This window comes from Pan troglodytes, chromosome 19, assembly GCF_028858775.2.
Source record: "Pan troglodytes isolate AG18354 chromosome 19, NHGRI_mPanTro3-v2.0_pri, whole genome shotgun sequence".
NCBI lineage: Eukaryota > Metazoa > Chordata > Mammalia > Primates > Hominidae > Pan > Pan troglodytes.
In genome coordinates, this window is record NC_072417.2 from 62,509,650 (window position 1) to 62,530,999 (window position 21,350).

The window sequence follows — 21,350 nt, forward strand, 5'->3', positions numbered from 1 at the left end:
TCTTCTCTGAGAAACAGCAGAACCAAACAGGGGTCTTGTACATTCCAATCACCAATTGCCCCAAGTTACCTCTGTTCACCTATTATCTGTCTTTCCCCTTCTCAAGTCCTGTCAGGGAGCCCCTCCAGATATACTCTGAACCCAGGCCTCCTACTATTCAACAACTTCATTCCAGTAATTGTCCCCTTTCGCTTTTCTACCATTTATATATGTGTGTGTGTGTATATATACACACACATATATGTCCATATATATATATATCCTTTTTTTTTTTTTGGCTGGATAAGTCTCATCACCATGCAAACATCTAGCATCCAAAAAAAAAAAAAAAAAAAATAGGCCAGGCAGTTTGGCTCAGGCCAACTTTACATCTGTAAGCTCTGCCTCAATATCCGTGTGGAGAAGAGTGACGATAGACTGACACGGGCAGCCAAGGTGTTGGAGCAACTCACAGGCCAGACCCCTGTGTTTTCCAAAACTAGATGCACTGTCAGATCTTTTGTTTTCAGGAGAAATGAAAAGATTACTGTTGACTGCACAGTTCCAGGGGCCAAGGCAGAAGAAATCCTGGAGAAAGGTCCAAAGGTATGGGAGTATGAATTATTTTTTCTTGACTTCTCAGATACTGGAAACTTTGGTTTCCAGGAACACAAGAATCTGGGTATCAAATATGAAATCTTTGGCCGCGACTTTCTTTCTTCTTCTTCTTCTTTTTTTTTTTTTTTCTTTGAGACAGGGTCTCACTCTGTCATCCAGGCTCAAGTGCAGTGGTGTGATCACAGCTCACTGCAGCCTTGAACTTGTGGGCTCAAGCATTCCTCCTGCCTCAGCCTCTGGAGCAGCTGGAACCACAGGTGCACACCACCACACCCGGGTAATTTTTTTTTTCTCTTGTAGAGATGGGGTCTTATTATGTTGCCAAGGCTGGTGTTGAACTCCTGGGCTCAAGCGATCCTCCAACCTCGGCCTCCCAAAGTGCTGGGATTATAGGCTTGAGCCACTGTGCCAAACCCATGGTTTTATTTTTATTTTATTTTTGAGATGGAGTCGCTCTGTCACCCAAGCTGGAGTGCGGTCGCACAGTCTCAGCTCACTGCAACCTCCGCCCTCCGGGTTCAAGCAATTCTGCCTCAGCCTCCCGAGTAGCTGGGATTACAGGCGCGTGCCACTGTGCCTAGCTAATTTTTATATTTTCAGTAGGGGTTTCACCATGTTGGCCAGGGTGATCTTGAACTCCTGACCTCAGGTGATCCACCCGCCTCAGCCTCTCAAAGTGCTGGAATTACAAGCGTGAGCCACTGTGCCCGGCCCAGCCCATGGTTTTAAATAACGACTCCCACATTTGTATTTCTCACCTTGACGTCCCTATCAAGCTTGAGACTAACACATTCTTGGCAATCTAATAGGCTTCTCAAAGTGAGCATGCCTAAAATAGTACTTTTTTTTTTTTTAGACAAGAGTTTTGCTCTGTTGCCCAGGCTGGAGTGCTGTGGCATGATCTCGGCTCACTGCAACCTCTGCCTCCCGGGTTCAAGCGATTCTCCTCCCTCAGCCTCCTGAGTAGCTGAGATTACAGGCACATGCCACCATGCCCAGCTAATTTTTTTTTTTTTTTTGTATTTTTAGTAGAGACGGGGGTTTCATCATGTTGGCCCAGCTGATCTCGAACTCCTGACCTCAGGTGATCCCCCCACCTTGGCCTCCCAAAGTGCAGGGATTACAGGCGGGAGCAACCACGCCTGGCCTAAAATAGTATTCTTAATTCAGTGCCCACCCAATCAAAAAAGTTGTAACTTCCCCATCTCAGTCAATAGCACTATCATTTAGCACCCAGTTACTTGGGTCAAAAACCTAGAAATCATTCCTGGTTTCTCTCTTTTTTCTTCCTCACCTCCCCAGATCTTCCACCTCTTCTTATTGCCAACCAAATCCATGGAGAGGCCCACCTTTATTACACACACACCCCATCACTCTTATGCTGGTTCAAGCCACCATCCTTTCTGGCTTGGGTGATAACAACCTCCTAACTATTCTCTCTGCTTCTTCTGTTCCTGCCTCCTTGAGTCCATTCCCCCAACAGTCAAAGTCAGAGCATATCATTCCTCTGTTCAAAACCCTCCTTTGGTTTTTCAGTGTATTTACAATAAAATCGAAACTCCTTATCATGGCTGGCAAGGTCCTATCTTCAGGGGTTATCAACAATGGCTGCACATTAGAAGCATGTGAAGGACTTAAAAAGAAAATAGGAGACCGGGTGCGGTGGCTCATGCCTGTAATCCCAGCACTTTGGGAGGCTGAGGCGGGTGGATCACGAGGTCAGGAGATCAAGACCATCCTGGCTAACACGGTGAAACCCTGTCTCTACCAAAAATACAAAAAAAAATTAGCTGGGCGTGGTGGTGGGTGCCTGTAGTCCCAGCTACTCAGGAGGCTGGGGCAGGAGAGTGGCATGAACCCAGGAGGCGGAGCTTGCAGTGAGCTGAGATCGTGCCACTGCACTCTAGCCTGGGCGACAGAGCGAAATTCTGTCTCAAAAACAAAAAACAAAAAACAAAAAACTCCCAGGCCTTGCCCTAAGAAATTCAGATTTCATTGATCTGGGTTGAGGCTGGAGCATCCATGTCGTTTTTAACTCCCCAGGTGGTTCTGAGGGGTTCAGAAGCCCTGCCCTAAGAGTTCTGGTCCTTCCCCACCAATGGATGCTCCTCTCTAACTGCTCTTCCACTTCCATCACTAAAGCTCTGACTTCGGCTGGGCACGGCAGCTCATGCCTGTCATCCCAGCACTTTGGGAGGCCGAGGCGGGTGGATCACCTGAGGTCTGGGGTTCAAGACCAGCCTGGCCAACATGGTGAAATCCCATCTGTACTAAAAATACAAAAAAAAAAAAAAAAATTAGCCGGGCGTGGTGGCGGGCGCATGTAATCCCAGCTACTTGGGAGGCTGAAGCAGAAGAATCTCTTGAACCCCGGGAGTGGAGGTTGCAGTGAAGCAAGATTGGGCCATTGCACTCCAGCCTGGGCAACAAGAGGGAAACTCCATCTCAAAAAAAAAAAAAAGAAAAGAAAACAAAGACATCATCTCCTCACACGTGAAAATTCCAAGTATCCAGAGCAAGAGCCATCCCCAAATGTAATGTAAAACCATGGCATAATTCTACATGCCACATAAAACCTGCATTCCACCCCCATCCCACTCAACAAGCCCTACAGACAATACAACGGCTGATGCCCTGGGGTATGGGGAGAAAACTGTCCTAGTTGACATTCTTCTAAATGCTGAGCATAGCTGACTGGGGCATTTGTTCATTTTTGGGACTTGATGATCACCTTACCTTCCCACTGAATGGATGATGCCAAAAAAAGAAAGCAGAAATGATATCCAGCCTTGCTTGTTCCCCTGATAGGTCGGCAGATAATTTCTCTCTACTTCTGTGAAGTAATGTGGGCACTGGCAACATTGAGGGTGGGTAATCTGACCCCCTCCCCTACTGTGGCCTATGGAGGGGTGAGACCTGTGGATGATTGAGCTTTCACTTTGAGTCAGCATATCTCACTTTGAATTCCTTCACCATTGCTTATTAGCCATGTGACCTTGGCCAAGTTATTTTTGTATTTTTGTGAGTCTTTTTTTTTTGAGACAGACTCTGTCACCCAGGCTGGAGTGTGGTGGCGCTGTCTCAGCTCACTGCAACCTCCGCCTCCTGGGTTGAAGCGATTCTAATAGAGACAGGGTTTCACCATGTTATCCAGACCGGCCTTGAACTCCTGACCTCAAGTGATCCACCTGCCTCGGCCTCCCAAAGTGCTGGGATTACAGGCCTGAGCCACGGCACCCAGCCAGCCACTGCGCCCGGCCTTTTGTGAGTCTTTAAGATGGAAATAACAGTCATTTCTTATGTATAACATGGGCTGTTCCCAATTGCATTAATATACATAGACATTTTGTTTTGTTTTGTTTCGTTTGTTTGTTTTGAGATGGAGTCTCACTGTTGTTGCCTAGGCTGGAGTGCAATGGCATGATCTCCGTTCACTGCAACCTCCACCTCCCAGGTTCAAGCGATTCTCCTGCCTTAGCCTCCCGAGTAGCTGGGATTACAGGCATGCGCCACCACACCCAGCTAATTTTTATATTTTTAGTAGAGACAGGGTTTCACCATGTTGGCCAGAATGGTCTCTAACTCCTCACCTCAGGTGATCCGCCGGCCTCGGCCTCCCAAAGTGTTGGGATTACAGACGTGAGCCACCGTGCCTGGCCCATACATAGAAATTTTTACTTTCTAAAAACAATATTTTAAAATGCTGTTGGGGGCTGGGCGCAGCGGCTCACGCCTGTAATCCCAGCACTTTGGGAGGCCGAGGTGGGCCAGGTGGGGCGAGGTGGATCACGAGGTCAGGAGATCGAGACCATCCTGGCTAACACGGTGAAACCCCGTCTCTTCTAAAAATACAAATAATTAGCCGGGCGTGGTGGCGGGCGCCTGTAGTCCCAGCTACTGGGGAGGCTGAGGCAGGAGAATGGCATGAACCCGGGAGGCAGAGCTTGCAGTGAGCCGAGATCATGCCACTGCACTCCAGCCTGGGCGACAGAGTGAGACTTCGTCTCAAAATAAATAAATAAATAAAACAAAATAAAATAAAATGCTGTTAGAGGCCAGGCACTGTGGCTGATGCCTGTAATGCTAGCACTTTGGGCAGATCATCTTAGGTCAGGAGTTTGAGACCAGCCTGGCCAACAAGGTGAAACCCTGTCTCTACTAAAGATAAAAAAATTAGCCGGGTGTGGTGGCATATGCCTGTAGTCCCAGATACTCAGGAGGCTGAGGCAGAGAATCGCTTGAACCCGGGAGGCGGAGGTTGCAGTGAGCTGAGATGGTGCCACCGCACTCCAGCCTGGGCAACAGAGCGAGACTGTGTCTCAAAAACAACAACAATAAAACACACAAAAAAAGACAATACATAAGTGAATGAACATAGCTGTGTTCCAATAAAAATTTATAGACTCTGAATTTTTTTTTTTTTTTTTTTTGGAGACAGCGTTTCATTCTGTTGCTCAGGCTGGAGTGCAGTGGTGTGATCTCAGCTCACTTCGACCTCTGCCTCCTGGGTTCAAGCAATTCTCGTGCTTCAGCTTCCCGAGTAGCTGGGACTATGGGCACACATCACCACGCCCAGCTTTTTTTTTTTTTTTTTTTTGAGATGAAATGTTCTGTCGCCTAGGCTGGAGTGCAATGGAGCGACCTTGGCTCACTGCAACCTCTGCCTCCCTGGTTCAAGCGATTCTCCTGCCTCAGCCTCCCGAGTAGCTGGGATTACAGGCACGCGCCAATATGCCCGTCTAATTTTTGTATTTTTAGTAGAGACGGGGTTTCACCATGTTAGTCAGGCTGGTCTGGCACTGTTAACCTCAGGTGATCTGCGCACCTCGTCATCCCCAAAGTGCTGGGATTACATGTGTGAGCCACCACGCCCGGCTTCCCGGCTAATTTTTGTACTTTTTGTAGAGACAGGGCTTTTGCCATGTTGGCCAGGCTGATCTTGAACTCCTGGCCTCAAGTGATTCAACCGCCTCGGTTTCCCAAAGTGCTAGGATTATAGGTGTGAGCCACCATGCCCAGCCAACTTTCATATTCTCTAGATTATTTTCAACAGCTGGGCAGGGTAGCTCACGCCTTTAATCTCAGCACTGAGTCTGAGGCAGATGGATCACCTGATCTCAGGAGTTCAAGATCAGCCTGACCAATATGGTGAAACCCCCATCTCTACTAAAAATACAAAATTAGCCAGATGTAGTGGCACATGCCTGTAATTCCAGCTACTTGGGAGGCTGAGGCAGGAGAATTGTTTGAACCTGGGAGGCAGAGGTTGTAGTGAGCTGAGATTGCGCCACTGCATTCCAGCCTGGGCAACAAGAGCGAAACTCTGTCTGAAACAAACAAATAAAAACATAAAAGCATTCTTAGCTCATGGCCGTATAACAACAGGTGTTGAGCTGGATTTGGCCCTTGGGCTATACTTTGCTGAACCCCACTGTAGTGGACACTGTGGTAGCCTCCTGACAGCCCCTCCTGCCTTCCCATTATGTCGCAACTGTTTGAATTTGGAAGGAACTGACCCATCCCTAGCTCCAGGAGGAGCATAACTCTTAACCTAATCAGTTAATTCTTTTTTTGAAATAGGGTCTCGCTCTGTTGCCCAGACTGGAGTGCAATAGTCCGATGATAGCTCACTGCAGATTCAACCTTCTGGGTTCAAGCAATCCTCCCGCATCAGCCTCCACAGTAGCTGGGACTCCAGGTGTGCAACACCATGTCTGGCTAATTTTATTTATTTATTTATTTATTTATTTTTGAGACGGAGTCTCGCTCTGTTGCCAGGCTGGAGTGCAGTGGCACAATCTCGGCTCACTGCAACCTCCGCCTCCCGGGTTCAAGTGATTCTCCTGCCTCGGCCTCCAGATTAGCTGGGATTACAGGTGCGCGCCACCACACCGGGCTAATGTTTTTGTATTTTTAGTAAAGGCGGGGTTTCACCATGTTGGCCAGGATGGTCTTGATCTCCTGACCTCGTGATCCGCCCACCTCGGCCTCCCAAAGTGTTGAGATTACAGGCGTGAGCCACCGCGCCCGGCTGATAATTTACATTTTTAAAGGATCATTCTGGTTCTCTATTGAAAATAGACTGTAGAGAGAGGTGAGGGTAGAAGTGAGACCATTCGGGAAGCAACTTCATTTATCCAGGCCAAAAATGATGGTGGTTTGGACCAGGGCAGAAACAATGGTAAGGATGAGAAGTGGTCAGATTCTGGATGTATTTTCGAGCAGAACCAACAAGATTTCCTAAAGGATTGGCCATGGATTATGACAGAAAGAGGAGTCAAGTACAACTCCAAGGTTTTTGGCCTTGGCCACTGGGAAGATGGAGTTGCCACTTACTGAGACAGAAGTCACCGTAGGAAGAAACAAGGTTTTGCGGGGGAGGTGGTGCGATAGGGGTGGGGCAAGGAACCAAATCACAGGAAGGATAAAGGTGGGGCTATCTTCAGGCTGGCACAGGAATTCAAACGCTCTCAGAACTCATGCCTCTTCATCTTTTGTCTCTGGTTCTCTTCCTTATCAGCCTCATTCTTTCCTTCTACAGACAGCGATCTCCTGGACAGGAAAGATGGACAAGCTGATACCCAGCTTGAGCTCTCAAGAGAACAGAAAGGCGTCTCACACTCTCCACAAAGCTAGAAACAAACAACACTGTGGAGGATTTTTACTGGTCATACCTTGGGTCATGTGCCCTCCCCTGAGCCAATCTGCAGTCAGAAGGATGAAGTACTCTAATTGGCCAGTTTTGGGTCACGTGCCTGTTCCTGGCTGTCATTGCACCAACACATCAGGGAATGGGGAGTTGAGGAGTGAGGAGCTTCCCCTACACAGAGAGACGATGGGTAGCCCATTTGTCCGCTAAAACCTTCAAGATACATCTAGAATGCATCCATCCACATCATGCTAGGCTGAGCTACTATCACCTGGTACTTGGAACCGCCTCCTCACTGGTCTACCGTCTCCCTTGCAAACATTTTCTACAACAGCCAGTAATCCCTAAACATGAATCCCATCACATCACTCTCTTCCTGTGCTCAGCTTCCCATTCTCAAGGGAAGTCCTCCCATCTTCTAAAGAATATCTACCTACCCAGCCCAATTATATATGAGCTTTTTAGGTTTTTTTTTTTAGAGCAAAGGAATGACAGGTTTTGTCAAGCTGCAGGTGACTATAAGATACAGACAGCTGACAATTGTGGACTCCTCAGGCGTGGTGAAAGATTGAGCTACTATCATTAGGGTTGGCTGGCTAGGACCCCGGCAGGCACCTGGGGATAATAGTGCTGGGAAGTTCTGGGGAGTTGCACTTCTGAATGCTGGCATGACACTGCCTCAAGACATCTCTCTATCCAAATGGAAAAAACAACCACATCCTTTGTCAGCTAAGGAGAGTTAGCAAACTGTTTTTATTAAATACTGATGTCTGGCCGGGCACGGTGGCTCACGCCTGTCATGCTAGCACTTTGGGAGGCTGAGGCGGGTGGATCACTTGAGGCCAGGAGTTCAAGACCAGCCTGGCCAACATGGTGAAGCCCCATCTCTCTGAAAATACAAAATTAGCCGGGCGTGGTGGCGGGCGCTTGTAATCCCAGCTACCTGAGAGACTGAGGTAGGAGAATCGCGTGAACCCAGGAGGCGGAAGTTGCAGTGAGCCGAGATCGCGCCACTGCACTCCAGCCTGGGTGACGGAGTGGGACTCTGTCTCTAAATAAATAAATAAAAATACTGATGTCTCCAAGCTTTGGCTATGTGTTGCAATGTACAACCTTTCCAATGTCGCTGCACCATTGCATTTAGAGGAAATCTCCATTCCCTAACAAGAACTACAAGACCCCCTGCATGACGTGGCCCCTGCTGCCTGTTCAGCTCCTTGGCTTGAAATCCTTCCCCTTACCTTGCTGATTTTGTTTTAGTCCCAATGTCTCCTGCCCCCTCACCTCAGTTTCTTGAATACGTCAAGACTTCTTTGTCTCTGAGAGGTAGCTCACGTTTTCTTCTCTCTGCCTGGAGGGTGGCTGCGTCTTTTTGGTTCTTTTTAGTTAAAAGTCTCACCAAAGAGGTATTTTCCTGACCCCTTATCTAAACTAGTGCCTGCTCAGTTATATTCTCAATCATAACACTTTATTTCCTGTATAGCACATATCAAAATTTGTGATCATTTCATTTGTTGAATATTTTACCTCGTGGCAAAATCACACGCCATCCTCCAAGGGGCGAGACCCCTCAATGTGAAAGGGGCAAGAGACACAGAACAAGAGTGACAAACGCATAGGAAAGCCCAGAGGCCGCTGCCTTGACCACAGTGGGTTGCTCTGAGCAGTTCAGTGGTTAGGTCTGTTAACCAAGAAAGATAGAGCAAACCATTCATGCTCATGCTGGACCTCTGGTTTCCTTCTTTTTAGTCAACTAGGTTCAACCCTGATGGTCCAAGAAGGATATGCCATTTTCATCCTAAGAACCTCTCTAGGAACCCCAAGTGGGCTCCCCACTTGGTATTTTTGCTAAGCAATCACTGTGGGGGGGGGTACAATTGCAGGCAGAAAGAATCTGAGCCCCACCCCTCGGGACTCAGGAATTTGAGGACCTTGGTCTTTAAGATCTGCCTCATCAGCTTTCAGAAAGGGCGGGGCGATGGGAGCAGCTGTCACCTCCTTCTCTCCACCCTGCCGGCGTTCACGTGTGTTCCGCTGTGCAGTAACAGCTCTTCTTCCGGGACTTCCTGGTCGCCGCGACCAATCAAAATGCTTTTCCTGTCCTTACCATTGTCAGCCGCTGCCAATCGGCGCGCCTCTACCAACGCCCCTTAAAGGCGCAGCCACTGCCTCCGGAGCCGGGGCGAACCAATTCCTCCGTTGCGGCCCCCACCTGCAGTATGGAGTCGTCTCGGGGGCGGCCCGGGCCCGAGACGGACCTTCTGGCTGTAGCGGAACATCAGGCCCTAGTCTTTGGCGGCGGGCCGGGCCGAACGTCCTCTGAGCCGCCCGCAGGCCTCCGGGTGTCCGGGGAGGAAGAGGCCGAGAACGTTGGGGGCGCGAACCGCCACCCCAGGACGTCCCCGAAGACGTCAAGCTGCGGCGTCGTCCACCGGCCGGAACGGGAGGCTCTGGAGAACGAGCCCGGCTCTCAAGGGACGCCGTCTGGGGCCGGGAGCCGCAGGGGGGCGCCGGGTGCAGAGCACGAACCTTCCCTGTCCTCCCGGCACAAGAACCCGGCGCCGCCCGAGGGCAAGCCCGCCTCCGGGAGGGACTGCCGTCGAGGGGGACCAGGCGGCGGGATGGATGTTGAGCAGCAGGAGGAGGAAGACAACGACGAGGAGGCGGCCGCGGGCAGCAGAGCCGGCCGCTCGTTCTCCAGCCGTCTTCAGGACAGCCGCAGCCTGGACGGGCTGAGCGAGGCGTGCGGTGGCGCCGGGTCCTCAGGGAGTGCCGAGTCCGGCGCGGGCGGCGGACGCCGCGCCACCATCTCCAGTCCCCTGGAGCTCGAAGGCACAGTGAGCCGCCACGGCGACCTTACCCACTTTGTCGCCAACAACCTGCAACTCAAGATCCGTCTGAGCGGCGCCCCTCCACCCCCGCCTTCTGCCCCTGCGCGGCCCTGCCCAGCGCCTGCACCCACACCCACACCGGCCATTCCCCCCATCGACCCCGAGGTGCTGCGGGATCTGGAGCGGTTGAGTCGGGAGCTGGGAGGCCGGGTGGACCGTCTGCTTCGCGGTCTGGGTGGCGCGGTGCAGGAGCTGACGGCGCTGAGCGTGGGTTGCATCCAGACCTACCGCGATGCTGTGGACTCCTTAGGTGAAGCCGTGGACATGAGCATCAAGGGCATGTACACCCTGCTGGCGCGCTGCGAGGAGCTGGAGCGGGCTCTGCAGCCGGTTCAGGGGCTGGCGCGCCAAGTCCGGGATATCCGACGTACTCTGGAAGTGTTGGAGGCCCTGTGCAAGTGACCAGGAGGATAAGAGAGGCCGGGCCTGGCCAGGGCAGGGCCCAGCAGGACCCTAAGGACTCTTCAGGGAGTCCTGGTGGGAAGTGCCCACTGAGGGGAGGCCTGTGTGTTGGAGGCTCTTCCAGATGCGTTCAGCTGGCCCGTGCCCACTCGCTGGGCCTTAGGCTGGTGTATGTGGGGAAGTTCTAACGGCTCTCCTGGTGGGAAGGGATGTTGCTCTGCTTGTATTCAGTTGGCCATCTGTAGCTACCCTGTTCTTCCCAACTCTCCTCCCTAGCTAGAGCACCAGCCCTGGGAACACAGGGCTTTAGGTCTGCTTGAAGGTGAGGACGTGACTCCCACATGTAATCAGGAGAAAGGGACAGAGGAAGCCCCAGCCCCCACTGTGGCTATCCTGACTCCAGTGGCCACATCTCAGGTGCCAGGGGCTGTGGGAGCTTGTGCCGTCCTTGGCCAAACACCCCGCAGGCAAAGATGCACCCCTGCTGATGGAGAGCCTTCTGCTTCTGCCCTCTGGCCCTCTACCATACCACTTCCCCAGCCAGAACCGGCGTGCAGCTAGGAGGAATGGGTTGCACGGCGGAGGGGGTGAGGTGGGAGGCGTCTCACTGCTCTCAGGGTTCAGGTAGAATGTTGCTGGTTTTGAAGCTCACCTGTTGTGGAGTGTTCTAATCAGTTTTGGCTTTCTGAGTTTTTGTGGAATTAAAGTGCTGCTGCTGCGAAGGCTGAGGCTGAGTCTGTGTGGGGTTGCAGTGATTAATAAGCCAAAGGAATGGGAATGAGGGTCGGTGTTGTTCACGCAGCTCCCTTGGGGCTGGTGCTGGGAGTGGGGTGGGGGTGGAGATGTCTCAAGCTCCGTGGGGAAAGATATGGTTCTTGCTCTTAAGCATCTGGTCTGAGGGGAAATGTGAGGACACAGATAATCACTCACAGGGGCCCAGAGATCCGGTAACCACAGAAACGTAAAAAAGATGCTCTAGAAGAGAAGGGGAAGAAATTGTCTTCTCAGGTCCTCATGAATAGGCAGGGGCTGGGTGGATTGGACGGACATTTTACCTCTGGGGGAAGACTGGGAACACTTGTCAGCTCTATTCCTGACCATTTCCCACACTCTGCAGATCAGTGCCACGTGGTTTGAGACAAATTTGTCCCAAAGCCTTTTGTTTACAGTTCACACAGTAAGTTCAGGAGCCATATATTGTGGCCATAAGATGTAGAAGCAAAGATCACGAAACAACCCCGGTTTCTCTCAATCCCTTCCTTTCAAGACACGCCCACTTTAGAATGCGCTCCAATACGCTCCCTGTTCTGGGATTGGAAATGTGGCGCTGTTTTTCCCCAGAGACGTTACCTGGCTCTAAAACGGAGTGCAGTAATCGTACTTTCGAAAAGTTTTAAGTCTTGGCCCGTACGGGGATCGAACCCGCGACCTTGGCGTTATTAGCACCACGCTCTAACCAACTGAGCTAACCGGCCAGTCTTTACGAAGACTTTGAAATAAATCTATTTAGTTACAATACTGTTCAGTTCTCTCGGGAAAAACCTTCAGTTGTGGGACTGCTTTATGAGAAATGAAAACAGAACACAAACACTGACTAACTGAGCACCTAGACGAGTAACAGACAGTACTGGCAAGTACAGATGATACGACTGGTGTAACTGCAGGTCGAGGCGCAAGTACCATGTGCACGAAGGGCAAAAAACCCAACAGCGTGTGGCAGATGCACCGGGAGAGGATAGATGGGTACGTGATTAAACCATGTAGGATGGAAGTTATGAGTTTCTGCAACTGTCCTCACGATGTTTAATGTTGGCAAAAGCGTGGGGAAACACGGAGGCACCGCTGGGATTCGAACCCAGGATCTCCTGTTTACTAGACAGGCGCTTTAACCAACTAAGCCACGGCGCCGCCGGAAGGGCGCTTAGGATCTTATTTCCTTGGCCAGGTCAGCTGAATTGCAGAGAATGAATACAAAGATGTCACAAAAAGTCGGCTGCATAGGAAAATGAGGAAAGGATGGATGCAGCTGGGAAAGACACGAAAACTGAAGGGAGCGACTGGGGTAACAAGAGAAATCCTAGTTTTGATGCTACAAAACTGAGCACAGGACTTCCTTAGCCGACGAGGATGGGATTCGAACCCACGCGTGCAGAGCACAATGGATTAGCAGTCCATCGCCTTAACCACTCGGCCACCTCGTCTACACACAACCCTCGCTGTTCAGACTGCCCTCCGCGTCTCACATCTATGGGACCTGAACTTCCTGCAGGTGGGGCTCGCCTACGTCGTGAAGGCTGCACATTTTGAAGGAATCCGCTCGGCACTGGAAAGAGAACTCGTAGATCAGAGACCGACTTCTTCCATGCGTGATCGCCCGACCCTCCTCCCTCTGCTGAGAGGTCTAGAACTGCTCCTGTCTTAGGACCCGCGTTGTCCGCCCAGAATTACGGTACCCGGATCCATCGCAAAAATCCCCGCGCGATGGTTGGGCTGTCCAGACGAGGCGGCCTTGGAACTTCCAGAAACCCCTCTCCTTCAGGCCCCAAGGAGATATTGCTTCTTCAATGACCTGAACGCCGAAGCTCGACCGTAGTTTAAAATAAAGGGGGGTAATGAAAACAGAAGAAAAATAGCCGCTGACCCCGACGTGATTTGAACACGCAACCTTCTGATCTGGAGTCAGACGCGCTACCGTTGCGCCACGAGGTCGGCCGGCCACTCGGCAGCTCAGGTCTCCCCATGACCACTGTGCGCCCAGGAGGCCAGGGTCATGAATCGAGGCATGGATGGGCACCTAGGGCATTTCTGCCCCTCTGAACAGCTGCGGGGTCGTATCTGCGCTCGCCGAGCAGCCCTATAGGACGAGCCGGGCTAGTGGCATCCCAGGGCAGTGACTATGGGATCCAGGCTTAGCGGTCTGTCCCTCCCGGCCCCCGGCGTCCTGCCAACGCCCAGATAGAGGGTCCCGAGCTGATCGCCAGGGGATCCCAAAGCTTACAGCCCAGTGGGGACGGACCTGCCTAGAAACGGATGGAAGGATGGGAACCAGACGGAACGTGACAGAGCAGTGCCAGAGCCTAGGGCACCTGAAGTGGAAGAGATTTGCTCCCCCAGCAGCAGGTCTCCTCCCCGGTTGCACTTTTGTAACTGCCTGCGGAGACTTCGAATGTACCCACGCACAACCCCCGGGTTCGGAGATTCTGATTTAAACGGTCCAGGGAAGAGCTCTGAGATCGGTATGTAAAACTTTTGAAAAGTATCGGTATCTCAACTGTTGGAGGGCACATAAATTTTGTCTATATTTTGATGAGTTTTGACAAATACATACACCTGCGCAAATCACAACTCTTTAAAAGCATATAGGACATTTCCCTCGCTCAAGGTTCTTGCATGTCTGTCCCTTCTCTACGGATCCCCACTCCTCCCTTGCCAGAGGCAATCTCTGTTCTAATTTTGACCACCACAAACATCAGTATTTCTTTCTTTCTTTTTTTTTTTTTTTTTTTTTGAGACGGAGTTTCGCTCTTGTTGCCCAGGCTGGAGTGCAATGGCGCGATCTCGGCTCACCGCAACCTCCGCCTCCCGAGTTCAAGAGATTCTGCTGCCTCAGCCTCCCGAGTAGCTGGGATTACAGGCATGCGCCACCACGCCCGGCTAATTTTGTACTTTTAGTAGAGACGGGGGTTTCTCCATCTTGGTCAGGCTGGTCTCGAACTCCCGACGTCAGGTGATCCTCCCGCCTCGGCCTCCCAAAGTGCTGGGATTACAGGCGTGAGCCACCATGCCCGGCCAACATAAGTTTTTTGTTGTTGTTTTTCTGTTTTTGTTTTGTTTTGTTTTGTCTTTTTGAGACGGAGTCTCACTCTGTCGTCCAGGCTGGAGTGCGGCGGCGCGACCTCGGCTCACTGCAACCTCCGCCTCCCGGATTCAAGCAAGTCTGCCTCAGCCCCCCGAGTAGCTGGGATTACAGCGCCCACCACCGCGCCCGGCTATAATTTTTGTATTTTTAGTGGTGACAGGGTTTCACCATGTTGGCCAGGCTGGTCTTCAACTCCTGACCTCGTGATCCGCCCGCCTCGGCCCCGCAAAGTGCTGGGATTACAGGCGTGAACCACAGCGCCCGGCTGTTTCTAGAAGAATGAAAGGAGTTCAATAGGCCGAGATGGCACAAGAGGTCCTGCCTGTATCTCATTCCTTTCCATCCAAGCCAAATTTCTACACAGTGGCTCTCTCGAAAGTTATCAGGGACCACAGAGATGTCAAAGCCAACAGGCTTTCTCAGGCCTGGCCTTAACCGACTCCAGGCAACATCTTCTCCATGAGCCTCATTTCCCATGGTTGTCTTGACACTAGTCTGCTGGCCCTTCCTAACTGGCTCCCCGCTCCAGTCTCTTTTTCTTTTTTCTTTTATAAATTTTTTTGAAACGGAGTCTCACTCTGTCGCCCAGGCTGGAGTGCTTTGTGGCGCGTTCTCGCTCGCCGCAACCTCCGCCTCCCGGGTTCAAGCGATTTTCCTTCCTCAACCTCCCGAGTAGCTGGGATTACAGGCGTGGTGCCGGTTAATTTAATTTTTTTTTTTTTAAAGTAGAGACCGGGATTCACCATGTTGGAGAGGCTGGTCTCGAATTGCTGACCTCAGATGATCCACCCGCCTCGAGCTCCCAAAGGGCTGGGATTACAGGCGTGAGCCACCGCGCCCAGCTCCAATCTCTTTTTCTGTTCTCCCTGTAAATCCTGGTTTTCCTCGGGTAAGGTTTTCTCTCCTCATGCTACACATGTTCTACGGATTCAGCTATTTCCTGCTTGCTAAGGGCTCCTGAATCTCGCTCCCACCTCTGGACTCAGATGTGTAGTGCCTGCTGATACCTTCACTTGACCCTGCCATACTTCCTTCCAGTCTTTCTGCACTCCCAGACAGTGGCCAGGCCCAGGCTGGGGGATGCATCCTTGATTCTTCCCTCCCCCTACCGTCTTACTTCCAGTCACCACATCCTGTCAATTCCATTTCCTCAATAATCCCCCTGTCAACCATCCTTCCCCATCCCACTGACAACCCCTCAGCCTCTCTTGCTGGATTGTTGTAGCAGGCTCCTCTCTAATCTCCCTGCCACCCGAATAGTCAGATAATCGTCTTTTTTTTTTTTTTTTTTTTTTTTTTGAGATGGAGTCTGGCTCTGTCTGGAAGAAGAGGAGGAGGAGGAGGAGACGGAGACGGAGACTGGCACGGTGGCTCACTCCTGTAATCCCAGCACTTTGGGAGGCCGAGGCGGGTGGATCACCTGACGTCGGGAGTTCTAGACCAGCCTGACCAAGATGGAGAAACCCTGTTTCTACTAAAAATACAAAATTAGCCGGGTGTGGTGGCGCATGCCTGTAATTCCAGCTACTTGGGAGGCTGAGGCAGGAGAATCTCTTGAACTCGGGAGGCGGAGGTTGCGGTGAGCCGAGATCGCGCCATTGCACTCCAGCCTGGGCAACAAGAGCGAAACTCCGTCTCAAAAAAAAAAAAAAGAAAGAAAGCTTAGGCACCAACCAGAAGAAGCTCCCACCGACCAAAATTGGGACAATTTGAACATCAAAAAGAATAACTGCAATGGATTGAAACACACAAAAGATATTAAAATGTACAAGTTCATAATGATATTAAAAACAACTAATTACTTTTGCAAGATGCTAGAGAACCAACTCATTTTTCTGAAAACTGGTAAATCATAAGAAAAAACCCACACATTTATCCTGCCTTTCCTGTATGACCTGTATCTCATGGTAAACAAATTGATGATGGCAAGTTCTTACTGCAGAATGACAGAATTAGGACATCCCAATTTTGCAACTCCTAATGAAATAATAGAGATAGGCAGTGATGATCAACTAAACCATTAGGTGAAAAACGGACGGGGAATTTTATAATTGTTGCCTAGTCTGACTACACCTGAACCCAATGCTCAGCCTAAACACTAGAAAAACAGGGAAAAGCAGGCGTCCTGATGCAATGGAATCAGGAGAACAAACCGTCACTCATGATGTGTTTTTACCAGAAAACTGAACGTGAGACTAACCAACCACTGGATCTAAGAACCAGTTTACAGGACATGCAGGGCATGGAGGAACGTGTTAAATCACATCACAAGAATAAGGCCCAGAAATGGCTCAATGCCTTCAACTGATAAATTGCAAGAAAAGAAAAGAAGGAGAAAGGAGGTGAGGGGGTAGGGAGGAGGCAGGACCCAAGATGAGCAAGACGTGACAACCAGGTGCAATGTGTGGACTTTATTTGGACCCAGATTCAAACAAACTGTAAAAGAAAAAAGAAGTATGTAGGAGACACTTGGGCAATTTGAACTGTTTGATGACGTCTAGGATTTGCTTCAAAATAACCTGGTGTGTGCTATGAGGGAGGGTATGCCTGAAACAAAGTTGGTCATGTGTTGATAATTGTTGAAGCAGAATAGAAGTGTTCATTATCTCCCCTCCCCTCGGCTCCCCCATCCTTCCCTCTCCCTACTCCCTCATCTTTCCCCCTCCCCTCCCCTCCCCTCTTTTTGAAGGAGTCTTGCCCTGTCACCCAGGCTGCAGTGCAATGGCACGATCTCAGCTCACTGCAACCTCCACCTCTCAGGTTAAAATGATTCTGCTGCCTCAGCCTCCCGAGTAGCTGGGATTACAGGCACCTGCCACCATGCAGCTAATATTTGTATTTTTAGTAGTGACTGGGGTTCACCATGTTGGCCAGGCTGGTCTCGAACTCCTGACCTCGTGATCTGCCCACCTCGGCCTCCCAAAGTGCTGGGATTACAGGCATGAGCCACCACACCCGGCTATTTTCTTTATTTTGTCATGTTTGAATTTGTCCATGATAAAAAAAAAAAACGATTTTTAACTCCTTTTATTAAGAGTTCAAATCTTAGTACTTGCGGGTCCCAGTCCTGGAGTGAGTAGTCACTTGGGGGGGACACCTCGTCAACAGCAGTACCTCCTATGGCCACTGGCTGGCTCTAAATATCAGTTTTGTGAGCAGGCAGAAACAGCGTCTCTATAGGGCAGGCTTCTGTGAACCAAGGTCATGGAAAATGACAGGACAGGCTACTCACTGTTTATCAGTTCAGGACATGAAATGTGACTACCCCGTTGTTACTTATATAGTAAGTCCCCTATGCAGAAGGCCTATTTTTTTTTTTTTTTTTTTTTTTTTTTTTTTGAGACGGAGTCTCACTCTGTCGCCAGGTTGGAGTGCAGTGGCTCGATCTCGGCTCACTGCAACCTCCGCCTCCCAGGTTCAAGCGATTCTCCTGGCTCAGCCTCCCAAGTAGCTGGGACTACAGGTGCACACCACCATGCCTGGGTAATTTTTGTATTTTTAGTAGAGATGGGGTTTCACCATGTTGGCCAGGATGGTCTCAATCTCTTGACCTCGTGATCTGCCTGCCTCGGTCTCCCAAAGTGCTGGGATTACAGGCGTGAGCCACTGCGCCTGGCCCAGAAGGCCTATTATAAGCAGAATGCCTCAGACCTCCAGCTGTCAGAGCCCCCATAATCTAACAGCCATCCTGACCCTCCCTTTTTCCCACTCACCCACAGCACCAAGTCCAGACTTCCTTTATCTTCTAAATATCTTTTGATACCCTCCACCTCCTTTGTCCAAGCCTCATCCTGTCTCTTCTGGATAATTATTAGCCTTCTGTTTAAAATCTGCTTAAAAGAAAGAAAAAAAATGGAAGAAGAATATAAATAAAAATAAAATTTGCTTAAAATCCATTATCCATGTTGCAACTAGAGTCATCATCTAGAACACCAACCTGACCATGTCCCTCCCTGTAGCTGCAAGGCCTGGCTTCATCTGGCCCCTGTTTACCTAACGAACCTCACACTGAACTTTTCTTCCCCTTCCATCACTAGGTTTCTGAAATGCTGCCTTCCTTACTGTTCAACAAACACACTTGGCTTGTTCTCACCATCTTTGCACTTGCTATGTCCTCTGTCTGGAATGCTGTTTCCCTAGATCTTCATGTAGCTGACTCTTTCACTTCCTTCTATTCAGAGACCTTGGAAAACCTTGCAAAAGCAGGTCCTGGATTTTCCTCACTTTTGGCCTATGACAACTTCTTTCATCTGTGAACAGTTATATTTGATGAATCTCTCACTGGGGGAGCTCACCTCTGAAGGTCTAGGTCGAAAATGCATGTAAGTTGCAGACAGAGGGAAGAAAAGCATGGAGAGTTCGTCAGTCTTTTTTTTTTTTTTTGAGACAGGTCTCACTCCTGGCACTCAGGCTGCAGTGCAGTGGTGTGATCATGGCTCACTGCAGCCTCCACTTCCTGGGTGCAGGTGATCCTCCCACCTCAGCCTCCCAAGCAGCTGGAACTACAGGTGTGCACCACTATGTTTGGCTAATTTTTTGTATTGTTTTGTAGAGACGGGGTTTTGCCATGTTGCCCAGGCTGAACCTTCAGTCTTTTTATCTTGTCTCCTAAGAACGTTTGAATGCTTGCTATGCTGTAATTTCTGCATTGGAGAATACAGGAAGCTCATCTCTCATTGTAAATTAGGTGTCATTACTATCACTCATTTTAGGAATCAAATGCAATGGGGGTCATTTCAAAGGAGAAAACTTAATGGGTTTCCTTGTCCATCCTGAGAGCAGGGAGGTTTGAAACTATCTTCAGAACTTTGAAGGGGTCCAACAGTTAAGAAAAGAACTGGCCGGGTGTGGCGGCTCACGCCTGTAATCCCAGCGCTTTGGGAGGCCGAGGCGGGTGGATCACCTGAAGTCAGGAGTCAGAAGTTCGAGAACAGCCGGGCCAACATGGTGAAACCCCGTCTCTACTAAAAATACAAAAATTAGCTGGGCATGGTCGCGGGCACCTGTAATCCCAGCTACTAGGGAGGCTGAGGCAGGAGCATCACCCCAACCCACAAGGCGGCAGTTGCAGTGAGCCGAGATTATGCCATTGCACTCCAGCCTGGGCGACAAAGGTGAAAACTCTGTCTCAAAAAAAAAAAAAAAGGGGGGGGTGCCGGGTACGGTGGCTCACGCCTGTAATCCCAACACTTTGGGTGCTGGGAGACTGAGGCGGGCAGATCACGAGGTCAAGAGATGGAGACCATCCTGGCCAACATGGTGAAATGCGGTCTCTATTAAAAATACAAAAATTAGCTGGGCATGGTGGCGTGCGTCTGTAGTCCCAGCTATTCCGGAGGCTGAGACAGCAGGATCACCTGAGCCAGGGAGGTCGAGGGTCACTGTAGTCATGATCATACCCCTGCACTCCATCCTGAGTGACAGAGCAAGACCCTGCCTAAAAAAAACAAAGAGAGACTTTGTTGAACCTCCTTTCAAAAAAAAAGATAATAATAATAATAGTAACTCCTCAGTAAAGTTTAGAAAATCACAATATTTTATTTCATGGGGATAAAAGCAAGTTTTGGTGATTACATTGTCTCCAATATGAAGAAAAGGCTGTGCTGTCTTTTAAAGAGATGGTTTATATGGAAATGTCATTACATAGTTTCAATATATAGGAGTTCAACATTTTAGGGACCCTCAATCCTATAAATCATTACTTTTTTTTTCCAATTTCTTGTCTTAATAATACAATATAAGACTCCGAAAATATTAATGTTTATTGTTTAAAACTTTTTTTTTAAGACGGAATCTCATTCTGTCACCCAGAGTGGAGTGCAGTGGTGTGATCTCAGCTCACTGCAATCTCCACCTCGTGGGTTCAAGAGATTCTCCTGCCTCAGCCTCCCGAGTAGCTGGGACTACAGGAGAGTGCCACGATGCCTGGCTAATTTTTGTATTTTTAGTAGAGACGGGGTTTCTCCATGTTGGCCAGGCTGGCCTTGAACTCCTGACCTCAGATGATCCACCCGCCTCGGCTTCCCAAAGTGCTGGGATTACATGCGTGAGCCACCGCGCCCGGCCTAAAACTTTATTAAAAAGATATCTATGTATGTATATATGTGTGTGTGTGTGTGTGTGTGTGTATATATATATATATATATTTTTTTTTTGAGTTGGAGTCTTGCTCTGTTGTCCAGGCTGGAGTGCAGTGGCGCAATCTCGGCTCATTGTAACATCCGCCTCCCGGGTTCAAGCGATTCTCCTGCCCCAGCCTCCCGAGTAGCTGGGAATACAGGTGTGTGCCACCATGCCCGGCTAATTTTTTTTTTTTTTTTTTTTTTTTTTTTTTTTTAATAGAGACGGGGTTTCATCATGTTTGTCAGGCTGGTCTCAAACTCCTGACCTCAGGGGATCCGCCCGCTTCGGCCTCCCAAAGTGCTGGGATTACAAGCGTAAGCCACCATTCCCGGCCTTTATTATTGTTTTAACAGAGAGAGGTGTCTCACTATGTTGCTCAGACTGGCTTCAAAGTCTTGGGTTCAAGGAATACTTCGCCTTGGCCTCCCAAAGTGCTGGGATTACAGGCATGGGCTTTTGCTTCTGGTCCCAGAGTGCATTTTCTTTTTATTTCTTTTCTCTTTTTTTGAGACGAAGTCTTGGTCTGTTTCCCAGGCGGGAGTGCAGTGGCACGATCTTGGGTCACTGCAACCTCTGCCTCCCGGGTTCAAGCACTTCTCCTCCCTCAGCCTCTGGAATAGCTGGGATTAGAGGCGGGCGCCACCACACCTGGCTAACTTTTTAACTTTTTTTTTTTTTTTTTCAGTAGAGATGAGGTTTCACCATGTTGGCCAGGCAGGTCTGAAACTCCTGACCTCAGGTGATCTCCCTGCCTCGGTCTCCCAAAGTGCTGGGATTACATGCGTGAGCCACCGCTCCCGGCCAATTTTTGGCCAAAGTTTCTAAAATA

General features: G+C 49.9%; 1 protein-coding gene and 4 non-coding genes across 5 annotated transcripts; 1 reads left to right on the plus strand and 4 right to left on the minus strand.

Annotated features, from left to right (window-relative positions):
* Nucleotides 1–426: 426 nt before the first annotated feature.
* Nucleotides 427–11,261, plus strand: BORCS6 (BLOC-1 related complex subunit 6). The gene is made up of 2 exons (XM_016932457.4): nt 427–585; nt 7,139–11,261. The coding sequence occupies exon 2, from the start codon at nt 9,466–9,468 to the stop codon at nt 10,537–10,539; it is 1,074 nt and encodes a 357-aa protein (XP_016787946.1). The 5' UTR covers nt 427–585; nt 7,139–9,465; the 3' UTR covers nt 10,540–11,261.
* A 679-nt stretch (nt 11,262–11,940) lies between these two features.
* On the minus strand, nt 11,941–12,014 carry TRNAI-AAU (transfer RNA isoleucine (anticodon AAU)). Its single transcript has one exon. It is a non-coding gene; the product is annotated as a tRNA-Ile (tRNA).
* Nucleotides 12,015–12,373: 359 nt separating this feature from the next.
* Nucleotides 12,374–12,447, minus strand: TRNAT-AGU (transfer RNA threonine (anticodon AGU)). Its single transcript has one exon. It is a non-coding gene; the product is annotated as a tRNA-Thr (tRNA).
* Nucleotides 12,448–12,658: 211 nt separating this feature from the next.
* On the minus strand, nt 12,659–12,740 carry TRNAS-GCU (transfer RNA serine (anticodon GCU)). Its single transcript has one exon. It is a non-coding gene; the product is annotated as a tRNA-Ser (tRNA).
* Nucleotides 12,741–13,176: 436 nt separating this feature from the next.
* Nucleotides 13,177–13,248, minus strand: TRNAW-CCA (transfer RNA tryptophan (anticodon CCA)). The gene has a single exon. It is a non-coding gene; the product is annotated as a tRNA-Trp (tRNA).
* Nucleotides 13,249–21,350: the final 8,102 nt, after the last annotated feature.